The sequence below is a fragment of the Strix aluco genome, chromosome 11 (genome assembly GCF_031877795.1).
Source record: "Strix aluco isolate bStrAlu1 chromosome 11, bStrAlu1.hap1, whole genome shotgun sequence".
NCBI classification, from domain to species: domain Eukaryota; kingdom Metazoa; phylum Chordata; class Aves; order Strigiformes; family Strigidae; genus Strix; species Strix aluco.
The window spans coordinates 5,967,069-5,989,279 of record NC_133941.1 but is presented as its reverse complement, the minus strand read 5'-3'; the positions used below and the strand labels follow the sequence as shown (position 1 = coordinate 5,989,279).

The window sequence follows — 22,211 nt, the reverse complement described above, 5'->3', positions numbered from 1 at the left end:
CTTCCCTGAACCTGCAGAAAATGTGAAATGATAGTTATGAGAGCTGCGTTCTGAATGATGAAACTTAACATTGACTTTTAGATCAGTTAACTCTCTCATTGTCAATCATTTTTAATTGTGGTCCTGATGTGACCATCCCAGCTGGCTTCTTCCAAAGTGAAGCTGTAGTCAAAATACACTCAACAGCTACTTTTTATTAGAACTACTTGTTCTCTTCAGATCTTACTTCAATCTGTTGATGAACATACTAACTTTCTTTCTCTTGGTGAACAACTACTTCTGTAAGCAACAGTGAACATGGCACTGTTTCCTCTTTTCCCACAAAGATAAATATCTTCGTTTTAGTTTCTTTCCACTTGTTCGTTCCCCGTCAATGTTTACCTTGAAAAGGGAGAAGTCTCCAAATACCTAGCAAAGAGATCACTATAAAGGAGCAGGGTTTTCATGCAACCCTCATATAATTTTGTATGTTAGACCTGTCTTAAATATTTTAATGTTTTGGTAAGAATAGAATAAAAAAAAGTATTCTCTATTCAGCCAGTAATAAACCACAAGGATTTCTGCTTGTAGGTCTTCTGCTATGACAGAACAGCATGAAAATCGATTCACGCTAAGCAATGGTAAGAAAAGCCAAAAGCACACCAAAGCACTTTAAATTTGTAATATTTTAGCACACACAGTGCTGTAGGTAGAATAACATGAATTACACGGTAAGCTGTAAACTGAACAATCAATTGCTTTTTTAATTCTGAAGCTGAACATCACCTTTTTTGTTAGCTGATACTTCAAACTGCTTTATGTCTTCAACCAGAGTTTGACAAATCTATGTACACACAAAGAAAGAGGAAGTTTTACTAGAAAACTGCCATCAACATCTCAAACAGACTCCCTATGCTTTCATGTAATAAACAAAGACCACAGCCATTACGCTTACAAAAATAACCTTCTGCATGTGAACCGTTTATGATGTTACAATTAACCACAGCGCCCAACTTCATCGCTCCTTAAAATCTGCATGGCACATTTCATATTCAGCTAATGGCTTTGGGGTACACATTTCAAAGCCCAAAATATATTTAGAGTTTCTTTCCAGGTGGTAATACTTTCTTACTTAATGATGCATTATTTCAAAATAACTACATAATCAGCTGAAACTTTTTTTTCTGAAACGAATCCCGTGCTAACCTCTGAGCCCATTCTCTTCTGGGAATATGCCAAGATGATTCTTGCAAAAGCTACAGAATTTCACAAATCTCTGCCAAGAAATTAAACTAGTTGTTGCTGGACCCGGAGACTAAGATCCAACTGCTGGAATCGGGACTGTGCAAACTACTGCGAGAAGACTGTGTATTGAAACAGAAGCCACTGAAGCTGCCAACGATAATTTGTTAAATCATATACATTAACTCGAGCCGTAATATGCCAAATGCCACCTGTGCACGTTTGGCAATATGCTTGGCAGATTACTCCAGCACATCTGTGACACACCACATAATATTCAAGTTTTATTTTGGTTATTAGACGAATACAGAAGATTACTGATACCCAAGAAAATTCTTGTGATTTATATAAAACGTTTTCATACTGCTTTAAAAAGACATTAGCGAACAGTGGACACTTAATTACTGAAACAAATTGCTTGCTGGCAAAAGTACGCAGGCCATAATGAAGGCTTATCCCTCCAAAATGCGGATGAGCTCAGCCAATCTCCTACAAGCGGAAAAAAAAACCCCAAAACACCACACCCACACACTCCACCCCTCCCCAAAACAAAAGAAAAAAACCCCACCAAACAACAACCCCCCAATCCTCAGGTCCAATGGCTTTGGAACAAGATTCAGTACATTCCTTTCTTTTCCTATCTGCTTCAAATGCTGCCTTGTACAGACACTTTCTCTCTGATTTTGTAATTCATGCTGAACACTTTATTCTATTCTGAACAAGCAACATCTGCGCAACTTCGAAAAATAAAACTTAAAAATACTAAATACTGGTGGTCAGATTTTTCAGAACAATTAGCTGCTACCAAAATTGAGGTAACGGAAAGAGGGTAGGACAAATTCATATTCAATTCACAGTATATCAGAAGAACCCAACTATGTAATGCTGCAGAGACTGTAATACTTAAATTACGTATGATACAACATCTGAAATACAACAGCATGTTGGCAGGGACAGTTAACGGATCTTTTATCCCAATTAAAAATCACAACAAATATCACATGTTCTCTCCAAATCCAAGCACTTAACACCAACACCAAAAAAACCCCTTAGGACTAGCCAAAGTAGTAAAACTTGCTAACTAAAAGTGGGTGTGAGAACTGGCTGAGGGAGGAAGGAGTACGGTTACACAATTAGATGAAGGAGATTCAGGAGAGACCTTACACTGACTTGCAGGATGGACCCAAGTAAGTAACACAAGCGAACATCTCTTTCTCTACTGCCAGGATCTGCCCTACGAGTCTCTCCAGCCTGAGTATAAGGTTGTGTGATGACCTTCTCTATTCCAATCTCACAACCTCCCAGAAATCACAAAAGGTGGCCAAATCTGGTATTATTATCCCATTTCTGAATCCTATGCTTCAGGTTTAAACAGGCACTGATCAGAAACTGCAATGCTTAAGCAATTCCCCACCAGCTCAGAGAGCAGCAGCAAGCAAAGCTCACAGCAGTTGCTCACCTTTGCCACTGCACGCCAAACCTATGGAAGTTAATCAAAACACTAGACATAGCTTTTTAATGACTCAACAGCCCAACACGCTATCATCATCTCTTTCCAATACATACAGTATTAATGGTTTTCACAATCACTACATGACTCACAGGCGCTCTCAGTTTAAGTTTTACAGGTAGCCTTCATTGTTATTGCTGAGAGTTTAACCCCATGGAAACCGAGGCACAGAGGAAACAACTCTGCAAATAAACTAGGAAAAATTAGAGGGAAGAAACCCCATGTCTCTACACTGACACTGCTTCCACACTGCTGAGCTATCTCCTCTCTTGGAGCCACAAAGCAGCCCAGATGGTGCAGAGAAGCAGCTCTCCTCAGACAGGAGGCTGATAACCACAAGGAGATGCAATAAACCCCTGGAACGGCTGAAATACCAAAAAAAGGTCATAAAGCCCGAAAACCACATCACCTCAGGTTTTCCATGAACAACCTGAAATAACTGTCGCAATGGCTTTCTCAAAGAGCAATCTTTCTGTGCAGCAAGAACCGTACCTAGCAAGTTTACGTAGAAAGAAGAGAGGAAATAAAAGGGACACAGGGACATCCCGCTGTCTTTAGGAGCGCAACAGTTTCTAATTTGACAACGTCATTTTTACTGTAAGAATTTATATATTGAGAGGAAACTGTGCAGGGACTTAAGAAATATACCTGATTTAAATACAGAGAGAGGGTCTGTGTAGCATGGGAGTTGGAGAGGCTGGCGCATGATCACCTGGAGTGTAGAAAAATACTCCAGCTGGAGAAAAATACTGTGCTTACATCATGATCTATTCAGAGAAAACAATCTCAGGTACTCCACCCACGAGACTGAATGCCTGAACATTATACCTTTTTTCCATCTTTCACCTCTGAATTACCTTGAGCCACCCAAGGAAGATGCTGACACCATGAAACCATAACCATTCAAAAAGCAGCAGCAAGAATCCTAGCAATGAAGGACTTGAATCACTTGTCCAGCCCCACAAATGAAGCAGCTGAGATCTCATAGAACAGAGGATTTGTCTTGAAACAATTCCTCCTCGGCTGGCTGGCCTGCTCCTGCCCCACCAGATCCCCAGCATCACTGACCCCTGGGGCCAAGAGGGTAAAACCATTCGAGTGTACTGACAGTCAGCTGCTGTACACAGGCTAGAGGAAATACCAATAGCAGACTTCAGATATCTCATTATATTAGATTGCTTTAAAAAACTAACCTACACATGGTGTTGTGCATACCAAAATTCATCACCAAGTTTTACAAATCAATGCTAGTATATATACCAACAGTATAGAATAAATTATTAAAATGGAAATTCATATTCCAAATGCATGCTTAGAGTGCCTCAAAAAGTAGAATTTAATTCTGAATTAACATCTCTTCTAGTTAAACCCATGAAATATAAAAGTATCAGTTACATACAAAAAAAACCTGCAATTTTTATCAATAAAGTATTTTACTAAAAAGGTCAAATATTCTGAGGAACAAGGCTACATTTAAATTATTTCTGACTACTTGTGGTCCAGGGAAAAAAGCCAGCATATGTCCTGCAATGCACTTTCAGCCTACCTAGTTAAGTAGTTTATCATGAATATGCTTTGGAAGAAATTAATTAGCTCATTAGGTGTAGCTAATAGCTTGTTTAGCCTTCCTTTGACAAAAGTGACATTTTAAAAGAGCATATTCTGCTACTTCAGAAAACAAAATCCCACATGACAAGTTTCAAAGAACACCAAGTACAAGCGACACATACCACCAGGAGTTGTAGAATATTTTAAGAGATTACTATTTCTCTGGTAACAATTAAAAATAAATTTAAAAGACACCAAGAACATCACAGAAAGGTTCACTGATGCACTGCAATTTTTCAGAACTTGAAGTAATCTCTCTTTTATCAGTCCCTGAAATAATGCCACATATAAAAGACCTAATTCAGGGGAAACTGACTGATGAATCCAAAGAGTGTTTCTTGTCATCACGATAGTGTACCTTTTGTTTTAAAAGAACTGTGTGTTTTGAGGACTTCAGCAATTTCCTTCTCCTGAAGTACACTGTGTTAAAAAAAAAATACACCATTGCCTGGTAATCAATCACCCACCATATTTATCAGCTTTCACATTTGATTTGCTAAAACGAGGGACAACTGCGTAAGGGTTTCAAGAATGTGAAGGCTGATAAAAAACAATGAGAGCTAACACTACACTAAATCACCAAGTCTGCCTTCTTACCTTTCTGAGGCTATTAATCTGGCAAACTAAAGTCCTTTAATGACATTCACCCCACCCAAGCCTGTTTTTCTCATCAGAATGACCCCGCCTGTTTCCTCTGCACACCGCAGTCCTCGCCGAGCATCTTCATTGCTCAGAATGGGTTTAAGAAGTACTAAGAATAACCTTGTCATTTCCATACCCTCCTCCTACATTTCTCTCAAAGTATGAATCTGCCACTGATGTAAGGTTTACATTAGAGAAAGTTTCATGTTTAGAGATCACGCTCCTACAATGTGATACAGAATGAGAATATTACATTAGTATTCTTCCATATTTTTAAAATATTTTCCCTTCCTTCATTCTGTAGTTCCCTCTTCGCTCTCTCCCTTTTAAACTGCAAGTAGTGCTTACGGAAGAGTTTGAATTAACTTCACATAACAAGTTTAACACTGGTACAAGCAGCATTACAACACCCCACGTTTTCACGTCCATGGTCAAAAAGCGATGCCATACCTATTTCAGTTTGTGAACTGCTTCTTCAGCCTGCCCATAAGGCTGTCACGCCAACAGCTATGATACCGATTCCTACAGTACAGATACCTGTTTGTCAGACAGTATTTGGAGACCACCTGCTCATTTCAGAAAGGCAACCCAAAGAGTCTGCAGATACGCACAGCTCTCCATCACTACCGACCTGAGCAGTTCCATATTACTGACCTCAAGGTGGAAGATTCAATATACCAACACACTCAGAACTGGGTAACATCAAGTCCTCCCCCATAAATGTATTTTTAACTGTCAGAACCAATTTAATATGATATTTTAGAAGGACTTATTGGACATCCCAAACTGATATTCAATGACAGGTGAGGAATCACACTGGCAAGGGGTGGACTTACTCTTGATTGATAGAAGAAAGGCTTATAGCAACCAGAGTAAGAAAAGCTGATGCCCTTTTCTTCTTCTGGCTCCCTACAGCTTGGGAGACTTACACCCACAAAACTCTGCGTTTTAAAAAAAAAATTTTATTAGTACTGACGTCTACAGAATAACAAGCAAACTAGTAAGAATTATGTTGCAAAACCTATTCGGATTCTTCTGAGACACTCTGCAACACAACTGCAGAATCCAGCAGCAAGGATAGGGGTATTATCCATAAGGCATTATAACACAAAAACACACAAGAGGTGGAAAGGACAAGAAGTTCACCCTCTGCACAGCATAGGAAGACCATTTCCCAGCCTCTAGGAAGCAGCAGTAGTGAGAATATCTTTTCTTGCCAAAGGGCTGGATTATTTAAGATGCAAGAAAAGTTATCCCTTGTTCTCAACACTAGAAGAGGCTCCCTACCCATATCCAGCACCTTCTATCCGTTTAAACACCACGGCAATCAGTAGGTGCACAGGCCTAGAAAAAAAGGGAACGCATACAAATACACACACAGAGAGGGAGGAAGGAGTAGTTCAGAAGATGCTCTGTCCATCTTCTCTATTAGCTCTTGGTCAGAAAACATCTCCTGAATTTCTCAAGAAACAGAAAGCTGAACACCAGAAACCTCCTATCCAAATGCTGGCATGAAATTGTTTGAGGTTAATTTCTAGTCTTGAGAGGAGTGTGGAAAAGAACTGCCAACCTCCTCCAGTTAGGTCTGTAGGATGTAACTGAGCACCTGAACTTGCATAGCACTTCACATTTTCTCAGTCCTCTATAAACACTGGCTAACACGAACCAACACAACAAGAGCTTCCTAGAACAGCTGATATACAAAACCACCTGACCAGTAAAACAAACACAAATTGATACTTCTGAAAATAAATAAATAAGCTTACTTGGCCATTGGAAGCATAGTATGTTTTACCACAAAATTTGTAAGCTTAGCTTTTAGCTCAAGTTCACAGTTCACACCGTAACAGAACCCGTGTAAAAATAATCTATATAAATACACAAGAAGAAATGAAACACACGGACACAAACACACTACACATACTGTCTGTGAAATACACTATATATATTTGAAACTTGAAATGTATGCAGCATTTCAGGAAGGCATTAAAAAATGAAAAGGAACAAGATCTTTATGTAACTGCATTACAATGTATAGAAAATGATTAAACACAGGTTATGTTCTTTGACATTATTAATAATGTAATGATCTATGCACCATCAATTTAAAAAAAATTGCCAGGCTTAATCCTGATTTAACCTCACCCTTAATTATTAAAAATAGTTAAGCACTTACCATAATGTGATTGAAATGCCTGTGGTTTTACGACCTGATTACAGTGGTTACACATCACCAAATAGAAATCATCATGAGCCGGGCAAAGACCAAATATTGGCATATCTAAAAACAAAAAGACAAAATGGCATCTCTCAGCTGCTGACAATTATTGAAAAACAGTTTAATTACAGAGCCATGACACTAGTGTTGAATCATAATTTTAATACATTTGTATCAAATTTGAAAATGAGGGAAAAAGAGCATATAATGCAATAGATAATTTTGTGCTGGAATATTACAAAAGCAAAAATCTTCCTACAAAGATAAATGTAAAATGAGCGATTACTTGTAGAAAACATCTATTAGAAAACTGATTTAGGACTGATTATCTTATACCAGATGCAAGAATGTAATAAAAAAAGACTGACTTCAAATGACAAACACAACATAAGAGGGGATGTTTTCTGTATTCTGAAAGGGGTTTGGATTTTATTCCAATTTCATTAAATGAATTCAAAAATGAACTTTATTTTCTATTTATTTTTTTTTAAACCATTTTAAACACACACTTGTTTACCAGGCAGTATTACATGCCTAATGGTTTTATTTGTTTAACAGTGCATTATAGTCCAGCCATCTGCTGCCAGATATCTGTGTAACAGCTATATAAGAGAGAGAAATAGAGATAACAGTATGTCAGAGCATGTGTGGATTTCAGAGATAACACACATACTTGCAGACTTCTACTAATAAAATTAGTTTCTACAATTTTGTTTTTAAGAATACAGTTTCTTAAGAATATTGTTTAACAGTTAAAACTGCATTCAGAGACTACTGGAGCATTAAATACAACATTTACTACACAACTTAAAGGTATATTACATTTATATAACTAAAAATGTTATTCAATCATTAGAAGACAAAAAATAGGAAACTGCAAACATAATAGTATAAATCCATTATTGCCAAACATGTGGCTATGGGATCTATAACACTATTTAAAGGTTTAAAATGGATATAAGAAAACTTATTTTCTTTAAAAAAATACTCAATAGATCTATCTTAGCAGTAACTTAGAAATTAAGTTAAACTTATTTACCTCTGTGATAGAACTGACCCCAGAGTTTTGTTTTAAGGCTACTAATATGTCTACGTGTCTTTTAACAACATCCATGGTTTTGTTCATTACTGGAATGGAATTATGAAATAAATTGAGTGGGCTGCATTTTAAGAGTGAATGTGCCATAATACAAGGTAACCACTGGCAGAATGACGCTGTCAGCCCTGTAGAGCCCCACAGACTCTACTTTGTTCCTCGCAGACAAAAGAACGTATCCACACCGAACAGCTTCCAGAATTAAGGGCTCCCTTTGTAGTATCTTCATCATAAAAATGTAATTGTTTTTCTTTAAAAAATAAGGTCTACCCCAGGTTTTCCAAAACCCTTATTACTGCTACATCAAAATTAAGCATGATACCTGCAATAAGAGCTGCAACTGGATTTTGCAGTTGGACACAAATACAATGGACATCTGACATGGCTGTGATAGATCAGAGCTACACTTATCTAAGTCACAGGCACCTTTTTGCAACTGACATTACATCAAATAAATAAATAAAAAAAATCTGATTTGCACTTCATTAAGTTGCAAGTCTTGCTCATTTATTTCTATGATATTTATTTTAAAAAGTATTAAGACCTCAGGCACACCCAACTTACTACAAACTAGGCAAAACTAGTAAATATATACTGGGGGAAAAATCAGATAGGAATAATAAACTTCTATTTTTCAATATCTACTTTCTGTGATGTAACATTAAGCTAGGTAAGGAGAAAAAAAAGTATAAACTTAAAGATCATTGCTAATATTTCATGTAGGAGCTCTTTGGGTATGCCTTCGTAAAAAAGTTTCCACATGGCAAGCAAATACTCCAGGGTCACTTCCATTTGACTAATACACCATGATGAATGGGACAATAACAGCACGCACTGCCTGTTATTTACATTGTTAATAGCACACGGACAGGCTACTACTGTATAATGTCTAACGAACTGTAAATCCACACCCTGTAACCTGCTCTCATAACCATACCTTTCAGACAAGGCTGGATTCACAGACTTTACACCAGCTTGTAGAGAATGCAGGGAGGGAAATCATTAACATGAGAAAAGGATTGCCTACTTCTGTGTCTCTTGCAAAGATAAAGCACTCCTTGACACTAGTCTGGAGACATCACGCTCACTCAAAATACCTTTTTATGAATATTTGCTGGCAATACACAGCTGCAATTTTAAACAAGTGAAACAAATGGACAAAAATTGATGCAAACAAAAATGTTGTCCTATTTCAGTTTGGGGATCCCAAGAAATCAGAATAATTTACCAGTGTCCTTTGCACTGTGAAGTACATCTTCAGAGTTTTAAAATCAAAGCTCCAAGTGACAGAAAGCAACATCAAAATACTAGGAAATATGCAAACTCATAAAGAACCATTCTAAGAGTAAAACCACTCGACACAGAAAAAGCATTTGCTGCACACCCAAAATCACAACCGTGATTTCAAAGAAATTCAAGCACAAGACTCCAGTCAAATCATACAAATCAATATGAAAGATCTTCTACCCCCTCTGTACTCTCCCACAGTACTGATAGTAGAGCAGCATCTAAAGGTAACCAGCGAGGGAATAGTGAGGGTTAGAGTCCTAAATGCAATTCCTTTTGTTTTCTCATATGAGGTAAAATAAACTATAGCTTTTTATTACCAAAGCTTTTATTTAAAATAGGTACAATCAAATTCTTTTGTTAGAGAAACCCACAGGGCCCCAAATAACACTAGAATCTGCCTATGCTGAGCACTTCATGAACACACGAGATCAGCCCATAAGGGCCACAGACTAGATACCAGTGGGCAAAAAGTACCATCAATATTTCATGGAGACCTGAACATTAGTTTTAACAATGGGTTTGAAACTAAGGAGTGTGACCCAACCAAGATCAGTTAAGACACCTGGAAGAGACCTGAATCCACCCTTTCCAATCCAGGAGCCTCAGTCTTAGGTAGGTAAGCTCCCACGTACTTATCAGGCTTCACGTCATTTTAGTTGAGCAGAGCAAGAGCAGGTTTCAGGGAAATCTTATTTCTGTTTCTGTGTTCCAACGGGGCAAACACCTACGAGGCACTGTTATGAGAACGACAACTTCGACCATACAAATGTTAGAGAATAATATATAGAACAGTTTAACAAAACTTACGTAAGAAGTACGTACCAAGAGTAGGAGATTGATGCCTAATTTTTCTATTCCCCACTTACGAAAGTTCACAAGTCTTGCAGTTGATATTCTAACATCTAATACGTTATACCTATTTCATTTAATGACATGCAAATTCTCTATTTAAAAGTCTAATGAAGTTTACAGTATTTCACCAGTGTCATTTCAAATGCACTGTTCCTCCAAGTTTAAAGATTACTTTTTGAAATACTTCACTGTAAATGTAAAGCCCGTGCCTCTCAAGGAAGAGCCTAGCAACCATGATTCATAAGTTCCTCTTTCAAAGCTGGGCTCATTTAACTCTCTCCATCTGGGAATGTTTTTCAAGGTCAAACTAAAAATTAAAACCGACATCAAACTTTGAATTTATTTTTCCAAAATGCAGAATTTATATGGTATCAACACAAAATTAATTTTATAGGAGCTGCTAGTTACATTAATTCTATTAACCTCCATAATATGAAACCTCTGAATGTTGTGACCTCCAGAATTCACTTCTCCTTTCAAATGTGACTTAGTTAAGTGTTTTTAGAAAGGTAACTTTAAATGATATATTGCTGTACTCTTTACCAAGACTAGAACGAGCCTGTGCCATCGGGAGTTCCGATACACCTTAACAGCATTATTTGTTGAGCATGTAATAAGGAAAATGCTTCTTATTTGGAAAAGACCAATACAGCATCTTTTCTAATAAAAAAAGGAAAACCAATAATGGACAGTCTGGCATACCATACATCAAGTAACATGGAACTTTCTTAAACTGAGCTGCCATCTCCTCTTCTCCAGAGGGATGTAGAAGCATGTATCATCTAGTAATTTCTTAGTATTTCCAGCATTCTGTTTCAGGACAGTTACACTACAGAAATTCATTAAAAGTAACTGTGTCTGTGTACTCTCAATTCTATTACTTAACATCACAGAAAACAGAACAAATAAAATGGGTGAAAAACACGCAGTTAGAGAACAGGTTGGCAGTTTGCATTTATTGAGCCACTAGATGCAGTAGTGATTACTAGAGCTCCACTGCATATTTTTATTGGATTTCTTTTTAACCCCCCCAAATTTATAAAAATTTCCTACAAATCTTGTTGTCCCTTTTCAGACTGGCACAGTCCATCTATCCTAGCATCTAATAAGACAACATCCCTTCTAGAAATGAAATGCAGTATCACCCAGAAAAGTGAGGTCAAGATCTTCTCCAGGACAGCAAACTCTAGAGGAAGAGGGTAAAAGGAGCCCTAATTCTGGCTGTTTGCAGAGACCAGAACACAAGTTTACTATTTTGCAGAAGTCTGCTCACCACGACTGAAAAAAACAAGGAGGAGAGTGAAAACTGAAACAGAGGAAGAGAAAGCAAAACTAGCAAGGGCAGAAGTGAAAGGGCAAAGAACAAACCCTACCAGAGTTAGGGCAAAAGAATAGAAAGCTTCACCAAAAAAGTGACAAGAATACATAGAAGTACTGCAGAAATATTTTTTAAGCCAGAACACTGCTAACGCTCACTTCTTCCCTATCCATTCCCAGCATAAACATCTGCTTATTAAGATTATTTTTAAAAGTGAGTCTGATTTATCACAAATATGTAAGTGATTTGACAGTGGACATTTCATGCTGATGCCCAATGTGAACAGTAAAATGTTTTGACTACAAAGATTCCCACAATATAGCATAACATGCCTTCAGCACACCAAACTGATTATACTTCCAGAATATTTTTAATCATTGTAGTTAATTTTAAATGCACTAAAAATGCAATGCCCTAGACTATTAACTTTACACCCACAACAGATATAACTCCCTATTATCTTTACAACTCCTCAAACACAGAATTTATTTTTCTTTTTACTGGGGCCTGATCCAAATCCACCCTAAGTAAATGCAATCAACTTTTATCAATTCACTAGGCTTTCCATTAAGACATCGGGGATCAGTTTTGGAGGTACTATACAAGGAAATTGTAAATATATCCCATTGTTTTGAAATGTTGCCAAATCTGGATTGTTTGAACTATTTACTTTGTGGACAAGTACATTCAAATAATGACCACAACAGCTATCTTGAATACATTTGCTCTGTACTAGCTGTGTTTTCTCATTAGATGAGAATTAGTTTGATCACACTAAGGTAAAAAAATATGTGAGTACACCTTGTTTTAACTTGACTTAACTGGTAGATCTCTTTCTCTAAAGGTATGCTTTCATTAGAACTTTCCTTTAAGATAAAACAACTTTTCACTAGCATCTGAAAAAATTTCAAAAAGGGGAGAAAAAACACATCTGCAGTAACTAGAAACTAGCTGACATCTTGAAGGAAGAGAAGTTTTGTGCCACCTCCTGTAGTTTACTTATAACACTTATCCCAGGTTACTGAGAGATCCTGTCAAAGCAATAAAAATATTTTTTTTTTTTTTACCTTTATGATTGTGGAGAACATGAATGTAATTTTAATATCTGAAAACAGACAAAACCTCCCAAATTGCTATTTTTAAGAGTTTGTGATTTGGGGGAGAGGCATGAGGAAGGAAAAGGAAGGCAACTAACCAGCATTGAGCACCACACAAAACAGCCTCCACCAAACCCAGGCAGAATTCAGACAGAAAGCTGAGCTTGGCTACAGCCCAACTAATAGCTTACAGTCAGCCCAAAAAGCTAAAATTCTGCCAGGAAATCTGCACACTGGGCAAGTCCTGCTGGATCTATTGCTGACATTAGTTGTCAATAAAAAGTAATCTTCAGGTGCAAGGAGGATCTTCGATGTGAGCCTGAGGCAGCAACCTTTCTTCACAAACAGCACTACAATGTATCTGAACTAATTTAGTTATCTTAAGTCTAAGTCATATAGTCCCTTATTTTAATTGATATGCATGTTTAAAAAAAGTGATCTAATTTAGCATCTCAAAACTTACCTTTCATGCACAAATACTTCACTTTCCGCAACTAAAATATTATTTTCTACACAATATTTTTCCAAACTGTTTTCCAGAAACATTCAAGCGCTTATCATTCATGAACACACATGTGGTTTTGTATACTTATCAGTGTTGAAATGAAATTAAACTACTGGCAAATTTTTTACTGTTTACAAGATGATGATAGAAAAATAATATTCCTAAACAGATATTGTGAACAAAATAACTAAAGCCATACTATTCAGAATGCTCTAGTTTATGCAAGTTTTACATCAAAATAAGAGATTCTAGTAAAATATACATGCAAAATTTCAAGTAATGAACATGTATGTATTAATAGAACACAAGTATTTTACGAACCGTATGTGCAGGCGTAACAAATTTGTGCCTGCAAAGAACATATGCATAATCAAACAAACCAAACATAAACCGATCAAATTTACATACAGAAACACTTTTTTTAAAAAAAAAAAAATCTGTCCCATAAGATTTGTGCTCATGTTGCCTCAGTTAAAAAGAATCTTTTAATGCAAAGTAAAGTAAAACAAATGGACAGTCTCATACCCGAGCTGTTTCATTTAGGTTCAGAGGGAAGTATTGCTAAAGTATTTTCTGCAAGGTTACCTATTTTTTAAATTCCTTGCCAACTCCACTCTGTATATTAAGTAACTCATATTTTTTTGTACGTACAGCTTTGAAAGCCAAGCTATTTGAGGAGACTTTTGAAAGGCATAGCTCTCATTGGGTTCTGAGCACAAGTGCATGAACTTTGTTTCACCGTGCAGTTGCTGATTGATCAGATGATGGAAGGAACAGCTGACGACTTGATTAAATGTTTTTATGGTGTTTTCCAGTTTGGCAAATATAACAATTACACAGCGTTTTATTGAAGTCCTAAGAATACCCAAACCTCAAAGTTTTGGCTCAGAGAAATGACTTTCACTTCAAGACCAAAAAACTCCACAATCTTGTTTAACTAGGCACAGGAGCTGCATTATGAGATTTGATCACTGTCATAAATCTTTACTAGTATTAGAATGCTTTATCTCTAAAAGCAGAGTCCTCTCTGTCCAGTCTCCTTTTGAAACTCAAGGTGGTCTATTCTTCCAAAGCTACGGTTCTGTAGTTTTTACTTTGCTTTCCCAAATTCAATGCAGAATCTTGCCCAATGAAACCTGAAAGGGTGAAGGAGGACCTACCTCTCCTGGCTCATGTTTTCCATGGGTTCAGCCATGCTGCATTTCCAAAATCCCATTCCCTGCACTGCCCCCTCCAGCTTCACCTCCAGCAAAAAGGTTTGCCACATGCTGCAGGCAGTAACACTCCTCTGAGCATATCCAAGCAGCAAATCCAATCGCCAGTCCTTTTGCAAGGCTATGAGCACATTATCACTGCAATTCTCCTGTAGCCCTTCCTCCCCAAGCAAGGATGCAGAATGCAACACTGACAGTCACTGTGTCTCCTGTTCTCTAAAATTTAACAGTCTTGGGAAATTTCTGTATCATGATCACTGATAAAAACTGAGCAGCAGATACCAAAAAGAGAAGTGCGTCATGCACACGTGCACCTGCAGCCTAGCGTGCAGCTGGGACTTCTAATTTTAGGCTCCCAAGATTTGAATGTTCCCGTAATTATATATAAAACACATATCAAGACAGACATCTAAGTATTTAGTTAAATTCTTTGTATATGAATTCATCTACACACAATCTTTTAGAAAAATCCAACATAAAACGTGTGTCAAATTGTTCATTCAAATCTATTAAACATGTTTTCTAAGTTTATTATACAGAATAATACAAAATTTAAGTGAGCAAGTTTACAGAAGATTGTCTGTAGAAAGACTGATTAATAAATTTCTCAATGAAACACAAGTAGCATATTTAAAGCTTTTCAGCAGATGAAAAAGTCTCCCCACACACATTGTACTGTTACATCAGGTTTTCATCAGCAATTTGAATGAAGTCAGTCATCTGCAAAAACTATTCCCATTTACTCATTAATGAGTTTTCAGAGTTGAAGATATGTTAAATTTCTCCAGCCAATTTGTATAGCATTACACAAATGCTGAACAATTTGTCATGTAAGAAATCTTCATTCAGTCATGCATTATTTTTAGGTGACATGATCTGATCGTGCCACTGCTGTATTTTAGGGAAGCCAACAAATTATTATTTATGGCTTTGTGTCAAAATAAACCCCTATTTGGTATATATCCAATGCTAAAATAGCTTAAGGAACCCTCAAAGTTGAGTTTAATTTTGCGATCATGACATAAAAATTAAATAGAATTCGGGAAATAAAAGACTTGGAGTTTACACAGTAAAATTAAAATCTGGGCTAATTTAATATGAAAGCGTACACAGAAACACTTCAGTTATTATGCAGAAAAACAGGGTCTATTATGAGGGGGAAAAAAGTTCTGGATAAGCAACTAGTCACAAACACAGCCTTAATTAAAATTAAATAAATCATCCATAGAATAGTCTAATGCATATACCCTAAAGCATGCTACTATTATGAACTGTTTTAACGTCAACAGGTTTGGTACTTTTCTCCTCTTTCACACACAGCACTCTGTGTACTCTGCAGCAGCTTACTTTTGTAGTAGGAAAAAGGAAGTTTGTTTTATTTAAACCTAAACTCACAGTTTACATAAAACTGCTCATTGCAGCAGAAGTATTTTGATACAAGACTGCAAATGGTGAACGTGTTCCAAGCTCCTCACCCTTTCCCATCTCCTATCTACACATGCTTTTGAGGAAAAAAAATTGGCTTGTGTGGTTTTTGCCACCTTTCCCTATGTAACTGTCCATATCACAGCAATGCAACTGGGTGCTGGCTGTATCTTGGTGCCTGGTAACTAGGGAAGTAGAGTGGTCACAACCATTCACTTACAGATTTACCTATTTTCTTACTGAGAATTGGAGGAATACAATGTACCCATAACTACATCTTTTGTGATAGGACAAGACAACAAAATTTAGTAATAATAAAAAATAACCAAAAAAGTGACATCAGAAATGCCAGTCAATACAAGTCTTTAAAAATACAAACCTTTTCAAACCAGTAAAAATAAGAACTAGTTATGTATCTTTTGCATGATGGCATTATTGCAATCTTCATATTAAAAATATCATCAGTTAACACATTATTTTCCCTGCTACATATAGAATCATAGAATACCAGGTTGGAAGGGACCTCAACAATAATCTGGTCCAACCTTTCTTGGCAAAAGCACGGTCTAGACAAGATGGCCCAGCACCCTGCCCAGATGAACACAGAACATGTGCAGTGCTCATCTTTCAACCTCTTCGACCCTCTTCCCTACTGACCGCGGCCCCAACTCCTGTGTGACACCAGCACAGCATTATTCTTTAATTGTGCAAAGCCAATGCATCTTTGCACAAAGAATACTCTGCATACATTTTACATCGTGCACCTGATACCTGAGGGAGCAAATCAGCATATGCAAAAAAAAAAAAAAAAATGTACGGAAAATAATACAGACGACCTGTCAACTGAATTCTATTTCAGTATTTTCTTTTATTAGGCAACTCTACTACCTAAAACCACCCCACCCTTGCCACTCCCATTCTCCATGCATTGGAACGTCCACTTCAAAAATAAGACTGTTTCAATCATGTCTAATATAGCTATAAGGAAACTCATGCCTGTCGATTTTCACATACCAACTTACATTTCCGCATCCCCCTCAATTTGACAGGCACTATTAGTTTTTCCATTAAAATTTAGTTCCTTTGCCTTACAAATTTACTAGCAGTTGATTTGATACAATAAAAAAAACCAGCAAGTTGCACAGCAACAGGCATATAAATGTACTATAGCAAAAAAAAAACCCCAACAGTACTGTAATATTTAATAAGATTAAAAGATAAAGTGGAAAATAAAACAATGTTTTTATTGTTATAGTGCAGTAAAAGAGCCAACCCACTTCTTATGTATTTGAACACACATGTAGTGACACAAAGTATTTTAAACTTGGCTATTGCACACCTTTAGACAAATAAATATGACTATTTCAGTTATCTAGCTGAGGAACTGTATGTCTTTACTTCTCACAACTGATATATTCCAGCACATACAGAGTTTCCCTTCCAAGAGGGGATCTACCCGTTCAGAAGTGTTAAGCTTTAAACCAGTGCTAGTCGTCCTCTGAGACACAGTTACATCACAGAATCTTCTAGGTTGGAAAAGACCTTGAAGAAAATCAGGCTTCCTGTTCACCATATAAGGTCAGCAATTCCACCTCTGGCTGTTTGTGATACAACACAAATGAAGTTCAACCTAAAAACTCTTTTATGGAAGTGATTTTTTTTTTTTTATTGTTATGGAATTTCAAATTCTTCTAAAGAAGAAATTTAGGTTTTGCTTTTGCACGTCATCTCCCTTTTAGAATAAGCCTTATTCACTATCCTTATTTCAAGATATATTTCTTCACTTTTAAGAGTGATTTGCCTTAATTTAGGAGCCCATCTTCACAAAGTTTTCCAGAATTCCAAATCCAAACATTACACATAAAGTCCATGATAACTGTTACAGAATAAAAAAGACCTTGAAAACACTGGGTGAACAAATCTATACCAGGTATTATTCTTCCATATCTGGCACTAGTTCTCTGCTACTGATATCACCCATATTACTCTTAAATAGAAACAGGTTGGGAAGGAGACTGCAACTTTTAATATTTTTAAATTTAGATGTATTAAAAAATGAAGAACATTTAGATCATATTATACATGCAGAAGAACTGAAAGGGCTGACATTCTTTAAAGTAATTTTTCTGCTCTTTCATGGTCTGGGCCTCTATAACATAACCAGAACTCCAGACCTTCTGTGTACATCACAAGTGCAAATACCTTCAGCAAAACAAAACGAAAGGAGTGAAGAATTTGCTCAGACAACTTACAGATTTGCTTGGTTTGGGCTAACTCACATATTTGACAGATATTTCTAACACTAATTCTTTCCCCTGGTCCCTCTGCAGCTAACAGCACTCTTGTCACACTTGGGAAGAAGGTATATGGATATGTATGAATGGACCTAAATACACAGGGGGAGAGCTTTTCTCCCTTCTGTAGGCCAGCTAGGAAGCAAAATGCTCCACTCCTCGAAAACAGTATGGAATTGGGTACACATTTTAATTTTTAGACATCTCATGTCAAAAAAGGACATAAACCAAATAAATCTCATTATACAAGCAGCAAAAGTAATGCTTATGGAGATACAAGAATATGACTGTGCAACGAGACACAGGGAAGTGGTGTCCTGCCCCCCCCTGGAACCCCACAGACCTCAAGCGGTGGTCCCAATGCATGGTGCTACAAGACTAGGCCTGTTTGCAAAGGTCTGTAGAAGAGATGTCATAGAAGACGCATGGAGTCAGTATTAAGCAAGAGGCACAGAAAAGAACATACAGAGCTGGTATTTTAAAAAAAGGCATGGAAAAGAACATTTCAGAGCACTAGTTAACTGCCCCTTGATGACTCAGGATGACAACAGTAAGTAAAATTAAACAGGTAACAGAAAACTGAAAGGTGAACAGGATCCTATGAAATTATAACAAATCTGTAGAGTTTACCACCCTCCAGTACACTGACAACAAATAACACATCCACCTTCCTAAAGCAGACAAAAGATAACTACTGCAAATGTATCTAGCATAACAAAACCAAGCTTTACAACAGAAGTGGATCCTTTTCCAGACACAGCAGTTGCACGCGCCTGAATTTCAGGACCTAAGCTGAGGTCTTCAACTCAAACCTGCTCAGAGACTACAGCAATCTCTACTGGTGCCTATTCAGGGTAGGCAGGAAGCCAAAGCCACTGTTGCCAAACTTGTTGAGCCAGTCTTCCCAGCGCTGGCCCACAATGCACCGCTCTGTGTTTGGAAATTGCTCAAAAGCTTTTGCTTCCAGCAACAGTACTGAGCACTTGGGGAAAGGTGCCAAAGGAGTCCAAGAAAAGGTATTGCGGGGCCACCATAACAGTAGGGACACTCTAAATGTTCCCGTCAGTTGGTGACATCGCCCTGAATCACTGCAATGACGAACGACAGAGCGCTTCCTGTGACCTCGATCTCACAACACTACTCACAGGAGTGCAGGAAAACTCTTAGCGTGATTAAATTATAAATAAAACTGCTGATGCAGCACCTTACCATCATGTCTTCCCATTTTACAATGAAGAACATCATCTATCCAGACTGTGATTTTGGTTCATTCCCAGGACAGGAGACTTCCTTCATTCACATCGTCATGGTTATCCACAACGACTCTCGATGGTGTCAGCAGGAGGACAGAGAATTGCAGTGTTGCACAGAGAACCCCTTTTTCATCCCAAGCAGTTGTAAACAAGCCTCAGACGAGACACACTGACAGCACACTGAAGATTTTACTCCTGTGCTCTACCTACTCCGCGGATAAAAATAGCATTCTTATCTCCAAGGCTATCAAGCTAACACTTCAGATCATTAAATTCAGGCCACAAAAACAACAGAAGAGACTTGCAAGTTTTATTCCAGCAAATGACACAGTAGTCTATGCCCCTACCTTTCAGGGCACAGGCAGAACCAAAAGGAAATTTTCCAAACAAGGGCCGATGCGTTTTGGACTTCTCCAAACACCCCATGGAAATAGCAGTGTTGAAATAGCCAGGCAAAGCAAACCAAGTTAGCTGGCTATTAAAGCAGGTTCTACAGAAGGTACAAGAGATAAGGAGAGGGCTCTGCCCAGCCTAGGTATAAAACATAATCAAATTGTATCAGGTATAGTTCAGACATCGATATTTCTCCCAGCGTCTCATAACACCACTGGTAGTAGAAGTCCTCCTTCAATCACTTGGCCACATTTAGGACAAAAATTTGCAATCTATTATATAAGCACATATCACACTAGCTTCGGCAGGCAACACCGATCTATTGAATTTGGCTCAAAACTTCTCTGTAAATTACAAACTACAACATGGAACAGAAGCTCCTTAACAAGCGTGATTTCTAGACAGTTGCTTTGGGTAACGCAATTTACACAGAAATTAGAAACAAAATTGCTTTCCGAAATTCATCTTTAAGTACTTTTATGAAGTAAATGCTGCCTATCAGGAAATTCATTTAAGCCTTTCCTCTGAAATATTTCCATTTAGTACCAGCGAGAGCAGGATGACTGCCGTCTCTCCTAGCAGAGCAGAACAGATGCATTCAAACAGAGACTCTACATTTTAAAAAACAAATTATCTGAAGAAAACATCCTAAAAACCAAAATTATATACCTTACAAACCAAAGCCCAGTGAAGCCTTCTAATTGTCAGAGGCCAGTTAAACTCCTTTAATACATTTCTAGAGTCATTCTAATTGAACAGGAATGAAACAGACAATTTTAGCATTTCCTGGGAAGAGTGGGAAAATTCCTGGGAAAACCCATTATTTTTAAAGCTGCTTTCCAAATTATTTTACATGCCTGTCTCAGTAATCCAACACCCACACTGACTATTGGGAACAGTTTTTGTTCTTTTAACATATCCATCAAAAATAGAGCCAGTTAACCAATCTCTGCAGTTTGAGGCCTCTGGATATTCCACACTACTGCAGATTTGTTCTGAGGGGATAAGAATAATACTTGGTATGGTTCACATTTATGTCTACTGTATAGGTGATGCCTCTTTCTCCTTTTGGCATCACTTGTAACAGCCGTCCAATAAGAGATAAAAATAAATGACACCATAACTCCTCCTCAGCAGAGTAACCCCAATTCAAATGGCATTCTCTCCAGTTCACAAAGCTACTGGGAACCGTCTTGGGAATTTCAGTCAAAGAAACTTCTGATTTCTATTACCTGTCTTTCTGACGTAGCTATTTACTGAAAATGAAAAAAAAAAAAAAGCTAACCGATATGTTAAATAATATAAACTAGTTCTTACTTGCTGTTTGGTTTCCATGATACACTACTTACAACTGATCCTGATTTACACTGCAGTTATTCACTGATACAACATCTCTGACACTCTTAAAGATAACCAAGATACAAGTTCTACTATGCTATACGATCATGTAGGTAGCTATGTAAAAACTGGATCAGATTCACTCTGAAAAGATACACAATCAAGAACAGTCCAACAGATTCTAGGATTACCAGACCAAATACGTGCTGGAAAATTCAGTATCTTCTTTCAGCAACCATCACCTTGTTTTGGAAACAACTTTAGTTTAAGATTAAGTATGTTTAGTTTAGATTAGGTATACTGCTTAATCCAGCATTACTGGGAGGAAAAAAAGATTGTAGAACCACACCCTAGGTGTAAACTGATACAGATTTTCTTCTGTATTTTAGCCTGAAACAATAGCCAGAGGGTGTCATTTAGGCTATACACACCTTGACAAAGCAATGGCTACAATATCTAGGGGCTGACAGTTTAAATGTTTGCATAGCGAAGTACTTCTCTGCCACTGTCTGATCACAAGGTTCTAGGAACCGGCTGTCTCGCACATCCAAACTGCCACCCACCCAGCCCTGTAACCTGGTCCTGCGTCCTCCCTCCAGTCACAAGCACAACCCTTGTTGACTTCAGCAGCTCACGATAAAACCTCACACCCCCAGATACCACTTAATAAACTAGCAGAAATCCAATTTTCCCACTGACAACATCTACTACATCGTTTATGCAGTCAATGAAAAAAAACTGTAGACAGAAAACTGAATTTATGGAGGGCAAGATGCAACAGAATTTGACGTTAAAGGAAAACAAACATCCAATTTACTGTGTATTCAGCACATTACTTTCTTTTCAAATTTGACTCATTAAAGCTTCTACACTTCATTTCAAGCAAGCTGCTATAGGACTTTCAGGCAACTATATCAGTGTGAAATTGTCCAACAAA

At 37.5% G+C, this 22,211-nt stretch overlaps 1 protein-coding gene across 7 annotated transcripts in view; it reads right to left on the bottom strand.

The window, feature by feature from the left end:
• The window catches only part of ATXN7 (ataxin 7), an 89,023-nt gene that overhangs the window by 32,567 nt on the left and 34,245 nt on the right, over positions 1-22,211 (bottom strand). For 4 of the 7 annotated variants that reach the window (XM_074835850.1, XM_074835852.1, XM_074835851.1 and 1 more), the window contains one exon: positions 7,158-7,262. The exons of 1 other annotated variant lie outside the window; for it this stretch is intronic. In XM_074835850.1, the coding sequence (XP_074691951.1) occupies positions 7,158-7,262 (105 nt within the window). Of the gene's footprint in view, positions 1-7,157; positions 7,263-13,315; positions 13,360-14,517; positions 14,649-22,211 lie in introns of those variants that run through there. 2 more of the 7 variants (XM_074835856.1, XM_074835855.1) reach the window with 2 other exon arrangements.